The sequence below is a fragment of the Pomacea canaliculata genome, linkage group LG6, assembly GCF_003073045.1.
Source record: "Pomacea canaliculata isolate SZHN2017 linkage group LG6, ASM307304v1, whole genome shotgun sequence".
Taxonomy (NCBI): domain Eukaryota; kingdom Metazoa; phylum Mollusca; class Gastropoda; order Architaenioglossa; family Ampullariidae; genus Pomacea; species Pomacea canaliculata.
Window position 1 is genome coordinate 15,263,391 of NC_037595.1, and position 22,489 is coordinate 15,285,879.

A 22,489-nucleotide genomic window follows, 5' to 3' on the forward strand; every position below is an offset into this window, starting at 1 on the left:
CTTCCAGTGTAGCTACTTTGTGTTGAAAAACGAAAAAAGCATACTTCTGCATAGTTGGCACAGACCCTGGAAGAAGATGCTGTTGCGGTACGTCATGTTGTTTTCAGCATATACATTACTAGCTAACAATCGATAGCAAAATGGCATTTACATATCACAGAGTACTATGCAGATGCAGTGAAGACAACTCTTACAAATAAAGTTGATCTATTGTCTTCTCAATGATAAATCCTTTGGGAATGTGTGCACACTAACCTGTCATGTTTTCCTGTGCATTCAATGACACAATAGCTTCCATATCTACTCTTGGGCTTTTGTGATTCGGTATTTTTTGGGCAACTTGCATCAGCCATGCTGACATCACACAGTTTCAGGCCCACCCAAATGGAGATTTGAACAGGCGAGGAGGTTTTTTTATTTAATTTCCCAAGATTCTTGTTTCTTCTTGCGGTTTTCATGCTAAGAGCAAGATCAAAGGAGTCTTGACTGTGGTGTGTCATCAATTGGGTTGGTCTTTAAAATAGTAGGAAAATTTGTTTTAGAAACTGCATGTAGTCTTGCATGCTAGTATTTGAAGTAGTTTAAAGAAAATGCTAAAAATGTTTTTTGAAATATGTTACATCAGTATTTTTTAAATACTTTGATTTATACAAATATAATCTGCTACTGCTAGAGAGCACTTATTTATTCATTTCAGTTTATTAATTTAACTTAATAATATTAAGTTAATATTTCAAGTAAATGATTTTATTTGGTCTAAACATGCATTGACAGCATATGTGGTTTAATATTTATTTTATACATAAAACAAATATATTTATATATCCAAAACTATTCAGGTAAAAATGAAAGTAGTTTTTTTTTATTGCTTTGTCTTTTCATTCTAGCAATATTGCAGAAGCATTGGTGAGCAAGGGTTTGGCCACTGTGATCCGATACAAGCAAGATGATGATCAACGTTCATCACACTATGATGAATTACTGGCTGCTGAGGCACGAGCACAAAAGAAATGTGTCGGAATATTTTCAAAAAAAGAAGCGCCTATTCACAGAGTGGCTGATATTGCTGGTGTGGGTGTATATTTTTTTTATATTTCTTTATCCAAAACTTTTGAAATAATAAACCTGTACTAATTTAAAGTATTTTGAATATTAGTAATTATTAGAATTAGAAATTATCAGTATTAGAAAAAGTGTTTTGGAGGAAGTTAAAACATTATTGAGTTAATAATATTTACATAAATATATACATAGAGATGTACTCTTTTATTTAATATCACTAAATGTATGGCATCCTTGAAAAACAACAGCAGTGTGGTGGCAGAGGCCTGGAAAGTTGATTAGTGTTAACTTTGTGCAATTATACTGTTTCATTGAAAAGAATTTGCTGGTCATTAATCTAACAGGGAAATACACTGTGGTGTTAAATTAGAAATGAGAAAGTGTCTTAAATATATTTTAATCAAGGTACCCCATGGCAGTCGGTCCTGATTCGCGCAGGAAAATGTCAAAATTCGAATGATGTTTGGTACTGTATCTTTGTCAGAACCCTCGGAGGCTGTATTTTCAAATATTAATATGATCTGTCTGTAAAAGCTTATGAGGAAGCAGATCTGGTGGTTAATTCAGACCCTATCTAATGGAATAATTAAATACTGATTTGTCCTTGGTGACAAGAAGAAATGCACTGAGCAATTGGGGAGGCAGCACACTGCTTCCATAAGTCTTTCTTCACACTTTCAAAAGTGCTGCACAAAGCAAGAAACTGGCAAAAGGGCATCTGACTAATGGAAAATTAGCTTTATTTAATTCCAGTCTATCTTCAACTTTTCCACATTTAGAACAATTAAGACTTGGAAAATACAGAGTATTTTGAGAAGAATAACACTGCTGATGACTTAGTAAGCGACATTGATGAATGTGTGTGGGGTAGGGAACACATTTTAGAAAACAGTGATCACACTTTGATTGTTGATGTACCACTCCACTCAATTCCTATTTTGCTTGGACAAGGGGGTATGAAAGTGTTTAGTATTCTGTTGGTTTTTCTGTGAGCACATATGCTGATTGGACTCATTTTGTGATGGGGAGTCATGGACTAGATTATGGTTAGGTTGTTTAAATTAAACTGCTACAGACTTTCCACAAAATATTAATTATGTTCAATTAGCACAGAATTATGCTGTTATAGAAACATGCAATAAGTGCTTAATACAAAAACTAGGTTAATGTAGAACATGAAGGAACAAAAAGTTGGGCAGTGAGAAAGATAAAGTATAAAAGACACAAATGTAACAATAACAAGGAGTTTGCTGAAAAGCAATCAACAAAGGGATGTTAGGCAGGACTCTTTAAGCCCAGACACCAGTCGAAAAATTGTCAAAAATTTTACATTTTGAGATTACTTCATATTATCAAAGTGTATATTTTGTTTCTATCCACTCACCAAGTGGTTTTTCATAGAACAATCTAGAAATATGTCTATTTTGTCAATGAAAACTTCTACTTCTATCCTATTTACTTTTCCCGAGCGCAGAATTAGCGAGAATAGAGAATGTTTGGAACATAGCAACACACTCTACCACGTGGGAAACTGTGTCACATCGTATATCGGTCGAAAGGTCATGACGTGAATTTTCAAACAAAGGCTGTGTCAGAACCCATAGAAGGCCCCACGCTATGATACAGGCTCTTTTCTAGACCACACAAAGGGTCGGAAATTTCCTTATATGGATGCATGCGTAACATACTTTGCATATAGCCAATCAGAATTCTCTAATGCCGACCTAGACGAGGTCATAGGTCACACGAACACGCTTCGGAAGGGTTCGGGTATCCCACAAGGCAACTGTCATGGCCTCCGGATGTAAACAATGTCGACAGTAATTCAAAGCTAGTTCTGGGATATTTTCTTTCTAAAACATTAACGCTATATATTAAATGTTCATTGTGCCTGTCAGACGCTCATTTCTTCTCACAATACCACGTGCGAAAGAATAAGAACCACGTGGACGTTCTTAGACCGTCGTAGCAGCTAAAAAAAGTAACTTAGTGAACCGAATTCTACTGTCGAAATCACCATTAGTCATGTGGTAAGCGAGCTGAAAATAAAGCGAAGTTTTGATTTCTGCTGCAAATCTCGGTAGTAATCAGGACTAGATGTGAACATTTACAAATTTGAGTGAACTTGCAATGCTAGTTATTTATGTACTTTGTCAGGAATGTAAGGAAACAGAGCTTTACATCATTTGCACAGATAACAAAGGTTGGGTGGGGGTTGGATTGTCTTACTCAAACCAAATGTAACAAATAGAATGTGAAGACAATTATGTATAACATTCCTAACAAACAATGAAAATGCTATCTAGTCAAGTTTGAAGCCATTCAGTGTGCAGAGAGCACATCATTGTCAGCCCCCTAAAAGGCCAGACAGCTGGTGCTTTTCCCAGAAATCTTTGACAGAAAATAAGATACCACCTAGCCACAAAAATCAAACATCTTTAATCCATGTGACTACAGAGGTAATTCATAAAATAATCCTAGCATACAGAGGAACAGAACATGAGCAAGTGCTTAAATTCTGGTGCACTCAATGATGTATCTCTAGATTTCATGAATAGGTTATTCTTCTTCTTATTCCTATTCGCCCCCAGAGGAGCATAGGGCTGCAAGAATTGGTTATACTCCCCTATAAGCTTTTGAAATAATTTCTTTAATTAATGTTCATCCCATCACTCTGCAACTGAAGGCTAATAAAGATGAGAGTGTTTCCTACTAACGCTGCTACTTCAGTAGATGCTCACAAAAATTGGAAGCAATATGTGACAGCATCACTAAATGTTAGATAGCAAAAGACCAAAGATAGCAAAAACTATTAAGCTAATGGACACTGAACTTTTATATAACTAACTAAACCTATAACTGTGTTGCTCAATGTTTGCAAACACCATTGTTTTTATTACTGTGTACTTCTCTGAAGCCTGGTCAGCATTTGGGTACACAACACAACCATGTTGACTTTTCTAAAAGTGAATAAAATAATTAATTTTATTAGTTATGTTAAAGTTATATGTAGTAACACATTGAAAGATGGTTATATTTTTCATTCAACAGGTAAATTACATGAAAGGCTTAGATAAAACAAAGTTACTAAGCTTGAACTTTCTGTTCTCGCTTTTTCCGTTCATTGTTTTTGTTACAGTTTGTTTACTTAAAATCCCTATAACTTTATATTGACATGTGATACAGGCCTAAAATTTGGTTGAAGGTTTCTTTATACATATTTAAACATTTAAGTGAGAGTTTTTAAAAAAATAATTAGTGGTTTAGTAGTTACTAAGCTTTCACTTTGTTTTCCCTCACCTTTTCAGCTTCTTGTTTTAGCAAGCTTGTTTACTTCAAAAGCTTATAACTTTATATTGACATGTTGTACATGCCTAAAGTGAGAGCTTTTTAAAATATATTGAGTAGTTTAGTAGTTACTAAGCTTTTAGTTTTTCTTTCCTCGTTTTCTCAGTTTCTTGTTTTGGTTATAGACAGCTCATTTCAAAAGCTTATAACTTCTTATTGACAAGAGATATAGTCCTGCAATTTGGTTGAGCTTTTCTTCATACAAATTTAAACATTTGTAGTAGAGCTTTTTACGAAATATGTAGTAGTTTGGTAGTTATACCATTTTAAATCAAAATTTCTTAAAATTTAACACACTGTTTCACAAAAAAATTCATTAAAAAAAAACTAAGCCGATTTTGCAAAATCCCCCTCCTACGTTTGTAGCTCTTACTTAGGTAACTATTTCAAACAGAATTTTGAGTCTACTCACAAAATTGACGAAGTTATAAGCTTTTTAAAATGTTTGTTTGGGCGCCATTTTGGATTGTTTCCATGGCAACCGATAGCGCGACGAGTGCAGTAAAACCATTTTTTGAAACTTCATTCAAAGGGTAAATAGTTGATAAAAAAAAATCCGCGCTATCCCGTGAAACAAAACACTTTTTTTTTTCGACCGGTGTCTGGCCTTAAGATGTATAAAGCAAAGGTATAGAGAACAGGTTAGTAATGGACCATGTTTAGGAGCAGTGCTCATGTAAAAGATATGTTTTTAATGCACTTTTAAAAGACTTTACTAAATTGCAGAGTTCCACTGCTTTGTTACGTCATAGCTTAAATGCTGGTGAGAAATGTTACTGTGTTGGTGACAGAAGACAGCATGTACTGGTCAGATGAAAAGCAGTTGATTTAGGTAGAGATGTTTTAAGATTCTTGAGCTGAATTATTTATGTATTTTATCCAAAAATGGATTAAAATGAAATTTGTTTCACTACATTGTTAAGAACTTTTATTTATCTTTTTGCAGGATGTTCCTAAAGCAAAGCAGTTCCTTCCATTCCTTCAGAGAGCAGGGAGAGCGGAGGCAGTGGTGGAATTTGTTGCAAGTGGTTCAAGGCTCCGTCTCTTTTTGCCTCGAGAAACTTGCCTTATTACATTTCTCATTTCAGGTGATTTTTAACTAATTGTGTCATTATATCCACTTCTTATTGTACTATTTGTGAACTTTAAGTGAAAAACAAATGTTGAAAACTTCCCCCAACATGGGTCACCCTGCATGACAAAAATAGCGTGGTTAAAGAAGGCCACAAAGATAAGAGATACATCAAAAACATTTCTTCTATTGGTTTTTCTTCAGTCAAGCGCTTGTGCTCTGCACAATTACTCATCCAGCATGCCAACCTAAAAGCCTCAGATGCCCTGCATTGATAGGATGGAAAGCAGTTGACATCAGGTCAGAACTGGTATCCCAAAGGGTTTCTGTTGTGCAGAGAGTCAACTTAAAGAAGGATGGGAAATCTGTTTCTACAAATACTCTGCTTCTAACCATTCCCCCCCCCCACCCCACCCCCAAAGATACCTGACCATTGAGGGTTGGTATTTATATATATTCTGTATTCATTCCTTCCTTGAACTGCTTTAACTGTCAGTGTTATGGTCACTGGCTAGCTTCTGCAAATCCCAAACCCGTTGTTTTCGCTGCGGCAAGACTGGCTATACGACTTCTGATTGTTCATAAGTGCCCACTATGCCAATTCTCACATTCCCTCTTCCAGAGACTGGAGTGGAAGGAAGAAGCAGCCATTCAACACATACACACGAAATCTGGTATCTCGTTTAGGGCGACCCATGTTGGGGGAGGATGGGATCCTGGAGGCTGAGATCCCTGATGGGTTTCCCATTATCAGCAATCTTTACATTTTTAAGGAGGATAGGACTTTAACATGAGATTTAAGAAATTTTATATCCTGATGACTGTTGTCTTTTGGTTTGTTAGTGGCCTTTTTGGGCTTCGCCACTCCTTTTTATACTGTGCCCACTTTTTTACATATTGTTTAGTTCTTGTGTTGACTTTTTAAAGAATGTTATGGCAATATCACTCTGGAGGTTTTGTCCCTAAACTTTTTAAAGTTAATAATACCTTTTGTTGATATAGCCCTAGTTGCTGGCACAGCATAAAACTCCAGCTAACTAGACTGAATTATGCACAAGACAACCCCAGACGCCACCACCAGTATCCAGTGGACCTTCACCAAACAGCTAGAGGACCTCGACTTTGCCGATGAAATTAGTCTTCTGTCTCATCGGCAGCAGCTTGTACTAGCCAAACTGAGTAAGCTAACAGAGGAAGCAGAGAAGACTGGCTTAAAAGTCAACAGGAAGAAAACTGAAGTGATGAGATCAACAACAACCAGAAACTCCCAGTCCATTTTCAAGGAGAGAACATCCTGGAAACAGACTGCTTCACATACCTTGGGAACATCGTCAACAAGGACAGTTGAACAGAACGGTCTTGACAATCCGGGTTAAGCAGTCAGGTGATACTGATGCGGCGATCACGGCATTATATCCAAGATAGTGAATCGTTGGTACATATGTTTCGCACAGACTGTTATCCAGTGGATTATAAGTTAGGTTGACACTCAACACAGCAGTTCACCGAGGTGACGATCGGTAGGCTGTATCCGATGTGGATTTATATGCGAAACGAGTGAGCAGTTAATACAGGTGCTCACCCAAGACAATGATTGGCGGATTAATCAAGTGTATCCAAAGCCGGCGAAATATTAACACTGAAGTTCACCTGAAACAAAATATTAGAAGTCCAAGACAACACAACTGTGGTTCACAACTTGCAGAGCAGCATTGTTATGGAGTGTTCCAGGAAAAAATATTTCAATGCTACTCTTTAGTAGAGAAGATGTTGACTCAGCACTACCCTTCGGTAGGAAAGGTGTAAGTGTCCATTGTAAACATATTGCCAATTCTTTGGAGGTCTGTCCTCATACACAGATTTCTGCTGAATCCAGGGAAACGTACCGCAACTTTAATTTCCACCCCATTTGTACGGCCAATCAGGCCATTAGCACCTAGGTAGCTAAGATGATTGCTAAGGTGACACCAACTAACTGCAATCCCTACCTGGATTAAATGGTATTGATCCACATACTATCACACATTGTTTCACTTCTTCGAAGATTAGAATTATATGTCCAAAAGAAAATCTACAATTCTTACTGTGTCGCGATGTGATGTAATAATGTGGGCTTGTGTCACACGTCACACGACTTCCCCAGAATGTGCTGTGATTCTACCTATGCTTGAACACACAGTTCTACCTGTACTTGAATGAATACATTTAAGTTGGAATTCAAACTGTAAATCATTACAGACACATTCTGTACATACCAGTTGACATCATTGCCAGGCAGGCACTCGACTGGAACCCTCAGTGGAAGAGGAGAGATGGGAGGTCAAAGCAGACTTTGAAAGGAACAGTAGAGAGTGAGGCAAAGGATGCCCGAACCAGATGGGCCCAAGTGAGGGGGACTGCCCAAAACCAGGTCCACTGAAAAGGTGTTGCGGCCCTATGCTCCCCAAAGAGTAGCAAGGGATAAACTAGATTCTGGTTTACGGTTCTGGTGACATTTCAAGTCACAACACCCCTCTTGTACCTATTATCTGCTCTTTTATGTTATTCTTGCTGTTTTATTGTTTATAATGTTACAAACCTGGAAGTTTAAGATTTAATGTTTTTATGTCCTTAGGTTTCAGGTTCTGGTTGGTTGGCAGCTATTTAGGCCACAATACAGTTTTTACATATAACCTACCATTTTATAATTTTGTTCCTTGTGTTGGCTTTTGTTGTTAAGGATGTTATATCACCTGGGGTTTTGTGTCTTAACCTTTTTTTATGAAACGTTACCGTTTCTCACCATGATATAATCTTAGTTGCTGGCACTGTGTAAAACACCATTTCTGTAATGGACTTATTCATTTGTACATATCAACAGGTATAGGCATTCTTTTGGATGTAGGATGCCCCACCTACCTGTGTAAAAGTGCAGTATAGGACTGTTATATCCAGAAGTTAGACATATAAATCTTGATTAAATTATCTTCAGAATTGTGGCTTTTCCTGTTTGACTTGAGTATTTTGTACTCGAAGGTTACTATTATTTTAACTTGGGATGTTGATGTCTTTTTTAATAGGTATAGATTGCCCAAAGGGAAGTCGCCAGGTTCAGGGAGGTCAGATCATGGCTGGAGATCCTTTTGGAGAGGATGCTTTGCTCTATACTAAAGAACTTTGCCTGCATCGTGAAGTAAGATGTGTTCTTGTCTTACTATCTTGGATGAAAGATGATAATTAAAATACTATGTCTACACACAAACTTCAAATTATTACTAAGCATTTTACAGTTAGAAGGAAGAATCAAACTTAGTTCTTTAGGTTGATAATTATAGCTGCATATTATGTTATGCAATATCCCTCCTCTCCATTACTTTTAGCTCCTCAAGTATTTGATCTAACTAGATATTTTTCCCACAATCTTACCAACAAAGTAAAGCGACCCTTGATATGGAATGGATTTGCAAAAGCTAGCCAGTGACCATAACATTGACAGTTAAAGGAGCACCATCTACTTCAAGCTCCATTTCCTACTCAGCAGCTATCACAAAACGACCGTCCACCTCTTTGTCTATCCAGACGGACATGACATGGGTCTGTTCCAAGAGCCCTGTCCCAGTCTGCCAGGACTACCACAGCAGCACCGTCAATCCCTGTTTCTAATCGCTTTGCTTCTCTTGGCGAGCAGGGGATGGATGTGGATGAGCGAAGTTTAGTGTCGCCTTCTCCATCCCGCCGTCCCCTGCTTTCTTCTTCTTCTTCTCCCTTAGTTTCTGTGAGGCACTCTGCGTCTTTTCCTCACAGATAAATCATGTCTACAATCCTTCAGTGGAACTGTCGAGGGATCTGAGCCAACTTTGAAGAACTCCGATGCCTAGCATCTCATTTCTCTCTTGATATTATAGCACTGCCGGAGACTCTTCTCCTACCTTCCACCTCTTTTTCCTTCAAAGGCTTTCGAGTTTTACGTCAGGACGCACAGACTGATGTCCCTTTAGGTGGGACTGCTCTTCTCATTCGCTCCCACCTTTTGTTTACCCAGATACCACTTTCCACTCCTCTTGAAGCTGTTGTTGCCCAGGTTACCTTGGACAAGACTATCACTGTTTGCTATATCCATCTTGCTCCTTCTGCTTTGATATCCTGACAGGACCTTGAGGGTCTTTTGACCCTAACTTCCTAGATCCTTCCTAGACAAGATCCTTCTTTTGGGGGACCACCCCTTGTGGTTATATCACTTGGGAGTTTTTTTCCCAAACTAGTTTAGTTAAGATTGCCTTTTTGTTATGCTAAGATTACCTTTTGTTGCCATGATATAGTGGTACTTTGCTGGCATGGCGTTAAACGCAAACAAACAAACCATGGAGGAACTGCAAGCGGAAGAACAGGCTGCCTTTAGACCAGGTAGAGGCACAGTTGATCAGATCTTTAACTGTCACATCCTGATTGAGAAGCACCTGCAGTATCAGTGGGACCTCTATCTCAACTTCATAGGCTTTAAAAAGACTTTCAACAAAGACTGGCAGGAGGGACTATGGCATGTGAAACATCAGAGTCATCTTGTCCAAGTCATTTAAGTGTTATGTAATAGCTCAACAAGCATAGTACTGCTGAATAGCCAAATAGGAACTTACTTTCACACTACAATAGGTGTATGTTAAGGGTGCCTCCAGTCACCTGTGCTGTTCAACATCTTGGAGAACATGTGCAATACAAACTATGACCACACTTCCATTTTCATTGGGGGAAGGTCAATTTGCAACCTATGCTTTGCAGATGACAGACTGTTAGCATATACTGACAAAGAACTCCAACAGACTGACCGTTTGAATGCATATGGAATGAAGTACTGAGATGAACAAAGCTATGATCATTGACATCAGCAAAGTGGAGATCTACATGGACTCGAAGACGTAAGCAGCTTTAAATACTTGGGGGCCACCCTTTCCAAGGATGGCAGCTTCACAACAGATACTCACATCAAGATCGCAACAGCAGCAAAGGCTTGGCTTTACAGCGATTACATTGGGTTTGCTACAAAGTACAATCTGCATAAACCCCTTAGTGCTGATCCTGCTCTGAAACATGGATGCTGCTAACCAATACAGAGAGGAGAACCCAGGCATTTGAGAGTAAGTGCCTGAGGAAGCTGCTCCAGATCTCATACAGATAACACAAAACCAATAACTTTGTAAGAAGCACGGTTGTCACACTTATAGAACACCAGAAACCTCTACTTGGTAAAGCAACCTCAGCTGGTCTGGTTTGGCCATGTGACCTGGCACAACACCTTGTCCTTTAAAGGCCGATATCGTCCCTCCTTCGGGAAGTGAGTGGTATCGCCTGTGCAAGGGAAGGTAGGAGTACATGTGGTGCAGACTGCTAGCGGCCAGTCGTCTCCAATTACTACCCGGACAATAGGCGAGGTAGAGATCACAGGCACTGCTGACGAGCCTGGCAATAAAACGTCTTCCTCACCCGACCAGTACTTGTTGCAGGGTCTGAGCGCTGAGGTGAAACGACTTCTGTCTGAACATACTGTCAGGGTTTGGATTGAGTGTATTCTCCACAAACTAACAAAACTAGAATACATAAAGAAGAGAAGGATGAACAGCACAAATGACATAAACATAAAAACAACTGAATTTTCAAACTGTTTTTTTTTTTTATTTGATTTTTTTTTTTTTTTTTTTTTTTTCTGTATCTCTTATCTTTCTTTCCTCATAAGAGGAGGATATCAATATTCGGCCTGTAGTCCGTGCTTACATGTACGGTCTATGTGTGCATTCCACCCAAGTTTTAAGTGCGACGTGTATGTAGGCTAGTGTTCAGACTGTAGTATTATTATTTTATTTTCTAGTTGTTATGTATACTCTGTTTCTTACACTCTGAATCTGGAAAATGACAGTCGTGTCCATACTTCTGGGAAGTCATCTGTAAATGTGCAGTAGCATCCGAGGCTGGAAGCGGCAGCCCGGTGGTGCAACGGTTAGTGCCTGCCACAAATACAGTGAAGGTTGGCTGCCCAGAGTTCATTTCTCGTCTCGGACATGCTGTTCTTTCTCTGCACGTAGCATCTGTTTACAGGGCTGGCTGCTTGCGTAATATAGCCTCAGTTGCTGGCACCGCGTAAAAAAACCAATCCCCCGAGGCTGGAAGCACAAGGGCAGAGCTTGAAATACACCGCCGTTAGTTTGGCTCTGGTGTGGTTTGTTTCAGTTTGGACAACCCAACAAAAACAAGTAAGAGAGGAAAAAAAGAGCAACAATAATAGCAAAAATACAGTTTGCAACTGAAATTCATTTAATTTATTTGCACAGTTTCAAACACCTTCCCCCTTCATCTCATGATTTACGTAACATTCAGAATCCGGGTAACAGGTAGCAACAGTGACGCTCGGGGCCACTTGGCGATCTATTTGCATGTTGCCACGTATCACCTGCACAGTCTCCAGTTGTGCTGTACACCTGCTTTGTTGTAATATGAAGTAGAAGCGCTAGCAACATGTTCATTTCAGTCTCAAACAGCAAGACCTATGGGCATGTCATAGTGCCTCGTGTTTGTAATGTGAACACACTTAAGTAGATGGACCAGACACATTATTAAAACTTTCAACATAAAATGTGTCTTTAGACGGCCATAGTCCTCTGGATGTTTATAGAGGACATGGCCATGAGAAAATCACTCAGAAGCTTGACAGCAGCAGGATCAGTTAGCACTATTAGAGATGGTAAACATTACGATTGCCTGTATGGTGAGGCTTGCTTACACTTGTCATGGATGTTTGCCTTAGTCTCACAGGGTCACTATTAATATACCAATAAATATGATCCCTGACCTTCTGTCTTGTCACTGAGCTGAGGGCGCCACGTCTTGCCGAGGTTCGCTTTTCTACCTTGCGCCAGGTTTTTTTTTAATCCCAACTTTCATACTTTTAGCAACGTGCCACCCCTCTTTAATGTTTCTTATAACTTTAGTTCTCACTAACTTATTAATTGCCATGTTATGGTCGAGAACATCCTCTTGAATGATGGCATCTGAGGCATTCATACTTTCATACATCCTCTCGCACCTACTGCCCGGTACCGCTGGGTGCATGTGTCTTCCTCTGATGATGTGCTGAAGATTTAAAACCTTGTGGGTCAAGACTACCAGAGTAACATCATCAGTGTGATATGAAGTTTTTCGACATGCGTGCCTTGCATCTGTCATCACACTGATCCCATCATTCAGAGGAGACTGTTCTGCTTCACGTGAAACTGCGACAGACTGGCGCTTCAAGAAGTCAACGACTGCAGATCCGTGGCAGCCGTTTTCTCAAAAATGTATCATTTACATGTCTCAAATGGGCACAATAAGCAAATTCTTTATTCTGAATGGGGATAATACCCGATGTACCGCAAGGTACATTCATTCACTCAGAGAATAACTGTCACCCAGCAGAGACTAGTTACAGAATGCAGACGATATTATGTCCATTAGGACAACCAAAGATAATCAGCACATGTCCACCCATTTTTGAAATCTTCACTTGGAGCAAAGAAGTGCTTGAGACTGAATGTGCATGAATGTGATCTACAATGTCCTTCACCTTGTCGTGCTCACCAACAAACATGGACTGTGGGGCTGCTATTGTAGATGGTGAATGGGCTCACTGTTGTACACTTAAGACAAAGGCTTTCTGTTCAAAGGCACATATCTACTTAAAACCACTGTCTGTAACCCTCTTCCCCCACCCCACCTCCAAGAAAAGGGGGCTATAACGAATGTAAAAAAAAAATAACCACCTAGGGTTATTAGTAATTTGAGAATGTTGTAAATGCACACTTTTCAGTGTTCAGATAAATTTATTATTACTACTACTACTGACCACTTTTATGTAGATCTACAACCATCTTTTAACTAGAAAACTTTGTGCTCCTTTTAGCCCCAACCCCCTTTTCCTTCTTGTTTTATATGGTGATGAAAACCTAATTTGATTTAAGAATAAATTTTCTGATTAAGCTCATTGATTGGATAAACACTGTAAGCATCTGCATCATCGACAGTTCAGAACCTGATATGATTCCATTTTGGACAGGTGGAGGTAGAAGTGGAGGCAATTGACAAAGGTGGAAACTTTATTGGATGGTTGTTTGTTGATGGAATGAATTTATCTGTGGCCCTGGTGGAAGCAGGACTGGCAAAAGTACACTTCACAGCAGAGCGCTCTCCTCACTTTTCAGCCCTTATGAAGGCACAAGAACAAGCAAAATCAGGAAGACTGAAGGTATTGATTTTTATTCATTCTATCTTTAAGACACCTTGGATAAAATTGTTGAAATTTTTGCTTTTTAGCCAATTGGAGATTATAGCATATTGTGAAAGTTCAGTCTGTTCTATTCACTAAGTGGACTTCCTATAGAAAATTCTAGATTTTTGTGTATTTTGTCAATAAAAACATCTACTTATATCCTATTTACTTTTCCCGAGTGCAGAATTAGCAAGAATAGAGAATGGGACATAGCAATACACTCCACCATTTGAGAAACTGGGTTACATTGCATACCGTTTGATAGCGCTTTGAGTTACCTTTCAAAGGCTAGGTCAAGGCCGATTGAAGGTCCGACACTATGATTCGAGTTCATTTCTAGACTAGACAAAGGGTTGGAAATTTCCTTATATGGGCGCATAGGTATATAGCCTATATTGCATATAGCCAATCAGAATTCACTAACGCCGACCTCGATGGAGTCATTTGCCACACAAACACGCTTTGGAAGTGTTTGGGTATCCCACAATGCAACTGTCATGGCTTCCGGATGTAAACAAGTGTTGACAGTAACTCAAAGCTAGTTCTGGGATATTTTCTTTCTAAGACATTAACGTTATATATTAAATGTCCATTGTGCCTGTCAGACGCTCACAGCTTCTCAAAATACCACGTGCGAAAGAATAAAAACCACGAGGACATTCTTAGACTGTTGTAGCAGCTAAAACAAGTAACTTAGTGAACCAAATTCAGCTGTCAAGATCACCATCAGTCATGTGGCCAGCTTCTTTAAAATAAAGCAAAGTTTTCATTTCTGCTGCAAATCTCAGTAGTAATCAGGACTAGATGTGAACGTTTATAAATTTGAGTGAACTTGCAATGCTAGTTATTTATGTACTTTTCAGTGAGAGCTTTATAAAAAATATTTAGTAGTTCAGTAGTTATTAAGCTTTCAGTTTTTCTTTCCTCTTTTTCTCAGTTTCTTGTTTTGGTTATAAACTCTTTGCTTCAAAAGCTTATAACTTTATATCGACAAGAGATATAGACCTGCGATTTGGTTGAGTTTCTCTTCATACAAATTTAAACATTTCTTTGAGGGCTTTTTAAAGAAATATTTAGTAGTTTAGTATTTAGTAGTTGTTTTAAATCAAAATTTCTTAAAATTAAAAAGTTTTTTTTTTCCAAAAAAATTCATAAAGAAACTAAGACAATTTTGCAAAATCCTTTCTCATAGAAATTTAGATCTGTCTTTTAGGTAACTATTTCAGGGCAACATTCTTTCTCCAACTCCTGTCGCTCTTACTAGTTGTCTGTGCAAAACTCTTGAACGCATTGTGAATGCTCGGCTCACCTGGCATCTCGAGTCTCAAGGTCTCCTCTCCAACCTGCTGTGTGGCTTCAGAAAATGCCACAGCATCCTGCACCACTTCATCCATTTTGAAACTTTTGTCAGGGATGCATTTGTCGGCAAAGAACATGTTTTATGGGTGTTTTTTGATTTGGAGAAGGCATATGACATTACCTGGAAGCTAGGTATTCTGTTGAACGTTCACGCCCTGGGCCTCCGGGGCTGTATGCCACTCTTCAAGAATTTTCTTTCACATCTCCTTTTTTAAGTCAGAGTGGGGTTTATCCTCTCTGATCCTCAGGAACGGGGAGGGGTCCGGTGGCGCAACGGTTAGCGCTGTTAGCGCCTGTCACCAATACAGTGAAGGTTGGCTGCCCTGAGTTCATTTCTCGTCTCGGGCATGCTGTTCTTTCTCTGCACGTGGCATCTGTTTACAGGGCTGGCTGCCTGCCGTAATATAGCCTTAGCTGCTGACACGGCATAAAACACCAATTTTTCCCCCCACCCCTCAGGAACGGGAAATGGGCATCCGTCAGGACAGCATTCTTTCTCCAACTCTTTTCAACATCAAAATAGATTCAATCTAGAAATCTGTATGTCCAGGTTTGGAGGCCTTGTTGTATGCAGATGACTTTGCTATCTGCATTCGAGGCCGATCCCTACCATGCCTTGAATACCTACCATGCTGGCTACAACTGTGCGTAAATCCTGTACAAAGGTGGGTGACAGAAAATGGCTTCAAATTTTCTCCTTTGAAGTCAGCATGCATCCACTTTTGCAAAATGAGAGGTATGTTTCCAAACCCATCTATTTCTGTAAACCATAAACTGTCTTTTCTGTCTCAAATCAAATCTGTACACCTTTCTTGGACATCCTTAGAGTAGTTGGTCATGTCAGCTGGGGCACAGACCGCATGGTCCTGCTTCATCTGTATCGTGCCGTGGTCCGCTCCAAACTAGGCTATGGGTCCATCATCTGTGGCTCAGCTCGAGAGTCCTACCTCAAAGTCCTTCTGCACCAATCCTGTACAAAGCTTGTACGCAGAAGCTGGTATTCGTACCAAGGAGCAAAAGCCATTATCACTCTGTGTAGCTTACAAGCTGCCGGAGTAGATATTCTACAGGTTGAGCCTCTTCCTCTACTACAAGCTCCTCCTTGGACCCTTCGTGTTCCAGAGATTTGTTTTGACCTTACAGAAAAGGGGACACTAGTGACCCCATCTATCTCCAACGTTTTCATGAACTCCTTTCTGACTATCCTAGATTCTGTTCTGTATTTACAGATGGCTCCAAAGTCCCAAGTGGTGGCCCAGTCGCTGCAGCAGCAGTTCCGTCCTCACAACGGGCTGCTTCAGTCTGACTGACGGATGGCCGTTCTATTTTCACGGCAGAACTTCACGCCATCTTGCTAGCCTTGCAGCATGTTCACTGCTCTTCAGAGCACAACTTTTTGATTATTTCAGACTCTTTCTGCCCTCCAAGCTCTCCTTTCCAATGATTTTGACCACCCTCTGGTGGTCCATATTCATAAAATTCATGCAGCACTCATTCAGAGAAACAAGGCATTGTTTTTATTTGAGCTCCTGGTCATGCTGTATCTCATGCAATGTTCGAGCAGACCAGGCTGCATGTCAGTCCCCAGGCAAATTACACTCACTTGTATCATCAGACTGTAAACCTTTCTTCTTGCCCTACATTCAGTCCTTATGGCATTCAAAATGTGTTGCTTGTATGTGCAGCGTATATAGGTATGAATGATCAATGATGATCACACTATTGCAAAAATCTCACTTTTTCAAACTTAGTTTGCAGCTATTTTCCATTATCGGTAGACATGTAGTAGGATGGAGGCTCACTAGCATAATAGGGGTAGACTTTTCCGAGGTTTTTCTTTTTAATAGTTTGAAATTTGTATTTTGCTTTTGGAGGCTTTGTTAAATTATAGCTAGTTCACTCACTAGAAAGCAAGATCTGTTGGTACAGCAGCTAGAAAACTTCCTATGCCCACCCAACAGTGATTGGTATCTGATTTATTAGGGAAAAAGAAATTCAACAGAGGAATAGCAACATCCCTCTCTGTCTAATGCCTTTCTCTTTCCCTTGCATAAGCCATACCCTAGGTCAGCGGTTCTCAACCTTTTACTTGTGACGCCCCCCTGCTGAACAAAGGTTAATCCACGCGCCCCACTTAGCCACACAATGTAAGCTAATTTCACTAATACCGGTATAAGAAGCTTTTAAAAAATGACCACCTTTGCGCCCCCCTTGTAAGCACGTCGCACCCCCACCATTTGAGAACTGCGGCCCTAGGTACAATGAATTGCTTTTTTTCACTGCCACAACCATTATGCTGTGGGATCTTTACCCTTTTACTTTTTTTCCAGATATGGTCCACTTTTGAAGAGCCAAAACAAGAGGCAGTTGTGGAAGAACCATCAGAACGTCAGGTCAATTACTGCAATGTAATTATTACAGAGGTTACAAACCAGTTCACCTTTTTTGCACAAAAAGTAGATGATGGTGGGTATCTTTTCTGCTGCCTTCCCCTACCTCTAATCACCCCTCCCCATTGTTCTTTGCTTAAATTGCATGTTAATCTTCATGTTTACATAGCATTCTCATAGAGATGACGGATCCTTGATAATATGCTGGTGCATAGACACGCTTAAAAGGAATTTTAAATTTCATGTCACATTCGTCTTTCAAACCTTGTGAGAACAGGTTTTGAGTCTATCAATACATTTAACTCCTTCAACCAGATGTTTTACAAGAAAATAAAGAGTCAACTGTATTGTGTGTTTTCAACCAGGTCAATTCAAGAAAATGAGCATTTTGTAGTTAAGAATTTCTTTTTCAGTACTCAGAATCATTTTCAGTGCTGGGGTTGACCCAGCTGCTTGCCAGTCACCTAATTGTATTGTCGTTAAGTAAAGCTAGTTGCATTATGACATTAGGAACATTTACAGCCTGGATCACAGTTTTTCAAATGATTTGTGCACGCTGTAGCATCTTCTTGATACATGTCTTTAATCTCATCTGGCATTCTCTTGTCACTGATACTGCATGTTAAAGGCAGAACTTCTGTCTGACAGAAGAGAATGGTATCGTCGCAATAAAATGTCTTTCTTGCTCAACTTGCTGAAGGGTCCGAGAGCTGAGGCGAAACAGCTGAACATACTGTCATGATTAGGAGTGAATGTATTCTGCACAAAAACCAAAATTAGAATATATAAAGGAGAAAAGAATGAACAGCGCAAATGACACAAACATAAAGACAACATGAACATGATCTACAATGTTCTTCACTTTGTCATGCTTACCAACAAACATGGACTGTGAGGCCGGTATTGTAGATGATGAATGGGCTCTGTGTTACAGGTGTGAATTGTAGCCCATTTGTAAAGGTACAAACATTGCGCCCAAGCACAGATGTATTTTATGTCAGTCACCTGGGCAATAAACTGAAAATGGTAAATATTGTCATCCCTTATTGCAAAGAAAGATATAGAGATATAAAGAAAGATAGAAGAAAGCAATATAAATAAAGTTTTAAAATTCAATTGTCTTTACGTTTGTGTCATTTCTGCTGTTCATCTTTTTCTCCTTTACTTTTCTCTCTATTTTATGGAAAATTCATTCAATTGTCGGTTTTAACCCTGACAGTATGTTCAGTTGTAAGCCATTCACCTTTCTTAACACCAACAGTAAGTACTTGGCGGAGAAAGACGTTTTATTTCTCAGGTAGTCAACACCGACTGTGATCTCCACACTGCCTCAGGGTCAGAGTAGCAATTAGGGAAAACTGACCCCTTGTAAAGTTAGCACTGCGTACTCCTCAAACGGCCGAAACCATTTAAAAAAATGCCCAAAAAAAGTTCCGCCTTTAAGTTTCATGCATCTATGTATATCTGGGTTTTTCTGAGAAGCGCCATGAACCTGTCAATAGGACTGGGTATGGCGCGATATAAGTTCACTATATTATTATAATCAAAAGCAATGCTTTGAAAAGGAAGGCTTTGTTGTGCATTTTTCAGTTCTATTCCCCTAACCCCCTTCACCTCTCTCTCTCTCAATTTGAGTATCAGTGATGAAATGACACAAGTCTGAAACAACCATCAAACAAATCTTTAGATATCTGTGTGAAGTATTTGAAAACAGATATGAAATGAATACATTGTCGGAAACATAAAGAAATGTTAGTATGCACAGAGCACCACTCTTTAATATTGACAGTTTTAATTATAGTAGCAAATCCCTGAAAGATTTAAGTCCGCTGTTAATCCATAATACAGTGATGAAATATTTTCACTCAGGACCTCAGTTAGAAAAAATGATGGATGAACTGCGGAAAGAGATGGAATCAAACCCACCATTGCCTGGAGCATATACACCAAAGCGTGGTGACTTGTGTGCATCAAAATTCTCTGGAGATTCACAGTGGTAAGCATTTGACTTATTCATTACTTTTTTGTGATATGTGGAAGAATGGAGGTGAGTAACTGCTGTAGAGCATAAAATGAGTCGAAGTATTGGTGATTGTCACAGATCACTTCCAGCGTCGCCAGATGCACACGTGCAACCGCTCTCACAGCCGGCATGAACACACACCCCCTACTCGCTCAGCCATAGACGGGACATAACATACCTATCAAACCTTTGATGAATGTAGACCACAACAAATACGAAATTAACAGTACAAGTAATAACTTTAATCACAATAGATGAAATAATTTTAAGGGGCGAAGAAGTGGAAGAATAAGGGGAAGATGTAGCAGAACAGCAAAAACAACCAGGACAAGATCAACAAAAAGATCATAAGAAGATAAGGGGATAGAGAAGCCTGTGGTGAAAACCAAGGGGACAATAGGTGGCTTCAACATGAAAAAACTCCCCACAGCAAACCCCACCTATAGCTAAGATTAAATACAGTCCCATTTAGTTCTCCCTTCCAATACAGAACAAAAATGGTGTGCTCCACATGTGCCTTGACCTGGCAATTTGTCCCTGGTATCAGTGACCTTTTGCTGTTGTTTTTATTGTCCTGGCATCTATATTGTCCATTAGTTGTGGTTCTAACAGCTAGCCCTTTAGTTTAATTGGCAGCTGTTTCTTCTTTTTAAGGAGAGCAGGGCTTTAAGCTTTTGGTTTTATTTACAGCCTGTGGTTTCATGAAGGTCTGTTAGGCCACAACACACTTTTTTCCAGCTAATTTTTTGTATATCGTGTTTTGCATATTTCATCAACAGCTATTATCTTCTTAACCATAAAATTATACTTAAAAGTTAAAAAAAATTTAATTATTCTATAGCTTTTTTATTACTGGCAGCCTTTTCAAGGTCTCAGCAATCTTCCAGAAAGGTTTTTGTTGTTCACATTTTTTTTTTTTTTGGCAGTTTGTTGATTTGTATTGGTTTAACAAGGCCCCTTTTGGATGGTATCGTTTTTTGTGGGGTTTTTTCCTTCATGAAATGGCCAAGGCCACCAAGAGCCAGCACAGGCCCCGAGTCAGAGGACTCTCCAGACCCCTTGTAATTGTAATAGTAAATTATTTGCCCAGTATATAATATTGTGTTTACAATTTGATTGTCAGTATCTACATTTCATTCAGTGATGTAATATAGACTGTAAACATTAGGACAAGTGCACTAGGATTTACATCACTACATGAACATAGAGTTGTTTACATGTGAGTGGTTAGTAAATGAGGAGAACTGAAGTTAAAGGATCAGACTTGTAGTACCCTGCTCCATTAGAAAAAAATCCCCAGAGTGAGGAATGTTACATCAACAGCAATGTCAAAACCTTGACAGATTAGAGAAACGACTAGAGCCTAAAGACACTATAATCATGATTTCTATCACCCTATTGCAGGTGTGATGAAGGTGGCTATTGTATATGCAGTATGAGGAACAGTGTCAGTCATTACACAAACACTACACTGTCCGCTTTAATAATATAGGTCCATACAATACCTGGTGCATTCATTGCCTTAACATTACAGCAGTGGTGCTTTGCAGGCTTTACAACTTGCAAAAAGTTGGATAATACAGTCGAAATGGATTGTTCCTTTGGGGATCAGTCACTATCCGTTAAAATACTTGCTAAGTTTTAGAAGACAAAGCAAATGTTTTGAAGACTCAGTAACCTGCAGTAGCTGTTATGAACTTTAATATTTAAGTAAATCAAAAGGAGAAGGTTTTGTGACAGTGACATAAAACTATGTATGTATATCATATTTTGGCTGAATTGTAAAATAAAGAAAGTTATGTAGTACCAATATTGTCATTTTATCTGCAGACTTAGGACTTGTAATGCTATATTTACAAGCTTTTCTCACAAACTTCATTAGTCAATGTGAGACGCTTGCTAGTCACTCTCATCGACACTGATGTCCCTGCTTTTTCAAATGCTATTTGCCAATAAACAGAAAATCAGAGAAACATTAATTAAAAAAAAAAATACTGTATTTACCAAACAAACAAAGTGCAGTATATCTTAGCATTTGAGTGTAAAAGACAGCGTGTGACAGGCAGGAGAGTGCAGTGTGAAAAGATATATGTAGCTATCTCTAAGGTCCAAACTTTCTTTGGTCCAAGGACTCTGAGCTAAAGGGAGGGGAAAATTAAGTGTTAAACACTCGGTGACTTGACTGCTGTCTCGTCTGAATAGCTCATAAAGATGTCAGCGTATTCCTCCAAACCCTGATCATTTAGACCAGTGATGCCCAACCTTTTTCGGCCTGCGGGCCATATCCATTTCGGACAGCCGTGTCGCGGGCCATATCCCTTTCGGACAGCCGTGTCGCGGGCCACTTCACCGCAAAAATACAAAAAGGAAAAAAAAATAGAGCAGATACCATTTTTTATTAGAAACAAGTTGTACTTACCATTAATTATATAGTAATTAGTGGGATATTTGAAGTTGTTTTCCCGAAACCAACTTCTGAATGTCCGGCCTCATCGTAGAGACACCAAGTCGGAGCACTGAATCGAAATGTTCGTCCATCGCAAAAAAAAAGATTGGGAAACGCTCCTAAGTGGGGATAAATACTTCTTCTTCCTTTTTTTTTTCATTTTTTTAAGGTCTTCTTTTATTACTAACATGCCGATTTCCTGCACTGTGGGCAGAAGTTTCACGGGCCGGATGGCACCGCGTCGCGGGCCGGATATGGCCCGCGGGCCGTAGGTTGTGCATCCCTGATTTAGACCATTTGGTTCCCATCGAGTCTTCCAGAAACTATTCCCCCCCCCCCCCAAACTTCCCCTCTTGTCAGGTGGGCACCAAAAATGCATTCCAACCCATGCATGGAAGTTGCTGTCATCACAGTCACTGGCTTCTAAACAAAACAGGGCCAACATAATCTGCCTTTGCCTGGATTGTGGCTGTCAAGAAAAGGAGCAGTTTAATAAAAACCTTGACAAAGTTAATAT

The 22,489-nt window shown here is 39.4% G+C and overlaps 1 protein-coding gene across 3 annotated transcripts in view; it reads left to right on the top strand.

Annotated features, from left to right (window-relative positions):
* The window catches only part of LOC112567036 (staphylococcal nuclease domain-containing protein 1-like), an 87,869-nt gene that overhangs the window by 55,548 nt on the left and 9,832 nt on the right, over positions 1-22,489 (top strand). For all 3 annotated transcript variants that reach the window (XM_025243497.1, XM_025243498.1, XM_025243499.1), the window contains 6 exons: positions 888-1,071; positions 5,357-5,498; positions 8,542-8,654; positions 13,542-13,730; positions 17,444-17,579; positions 19,373-19,499. In XM_025243497.1, coding sequence (XP_025099282.1) covers positions 888-1,071; positions 5,357-5,498; positions 8,542-8,654; positions 13,542-13,730; positions 17,444-17,579; positions 19,373-19,499 — 891 coding nt within the window. The remainder of the gene's footprint in view (positions 1-887; positions 1,072-5,356; positions 5,499-8,541; positions 8,655-13,541; positions 13,731-17,443; positions 17,580-19,372; positions 19,500-22,489) is intronic.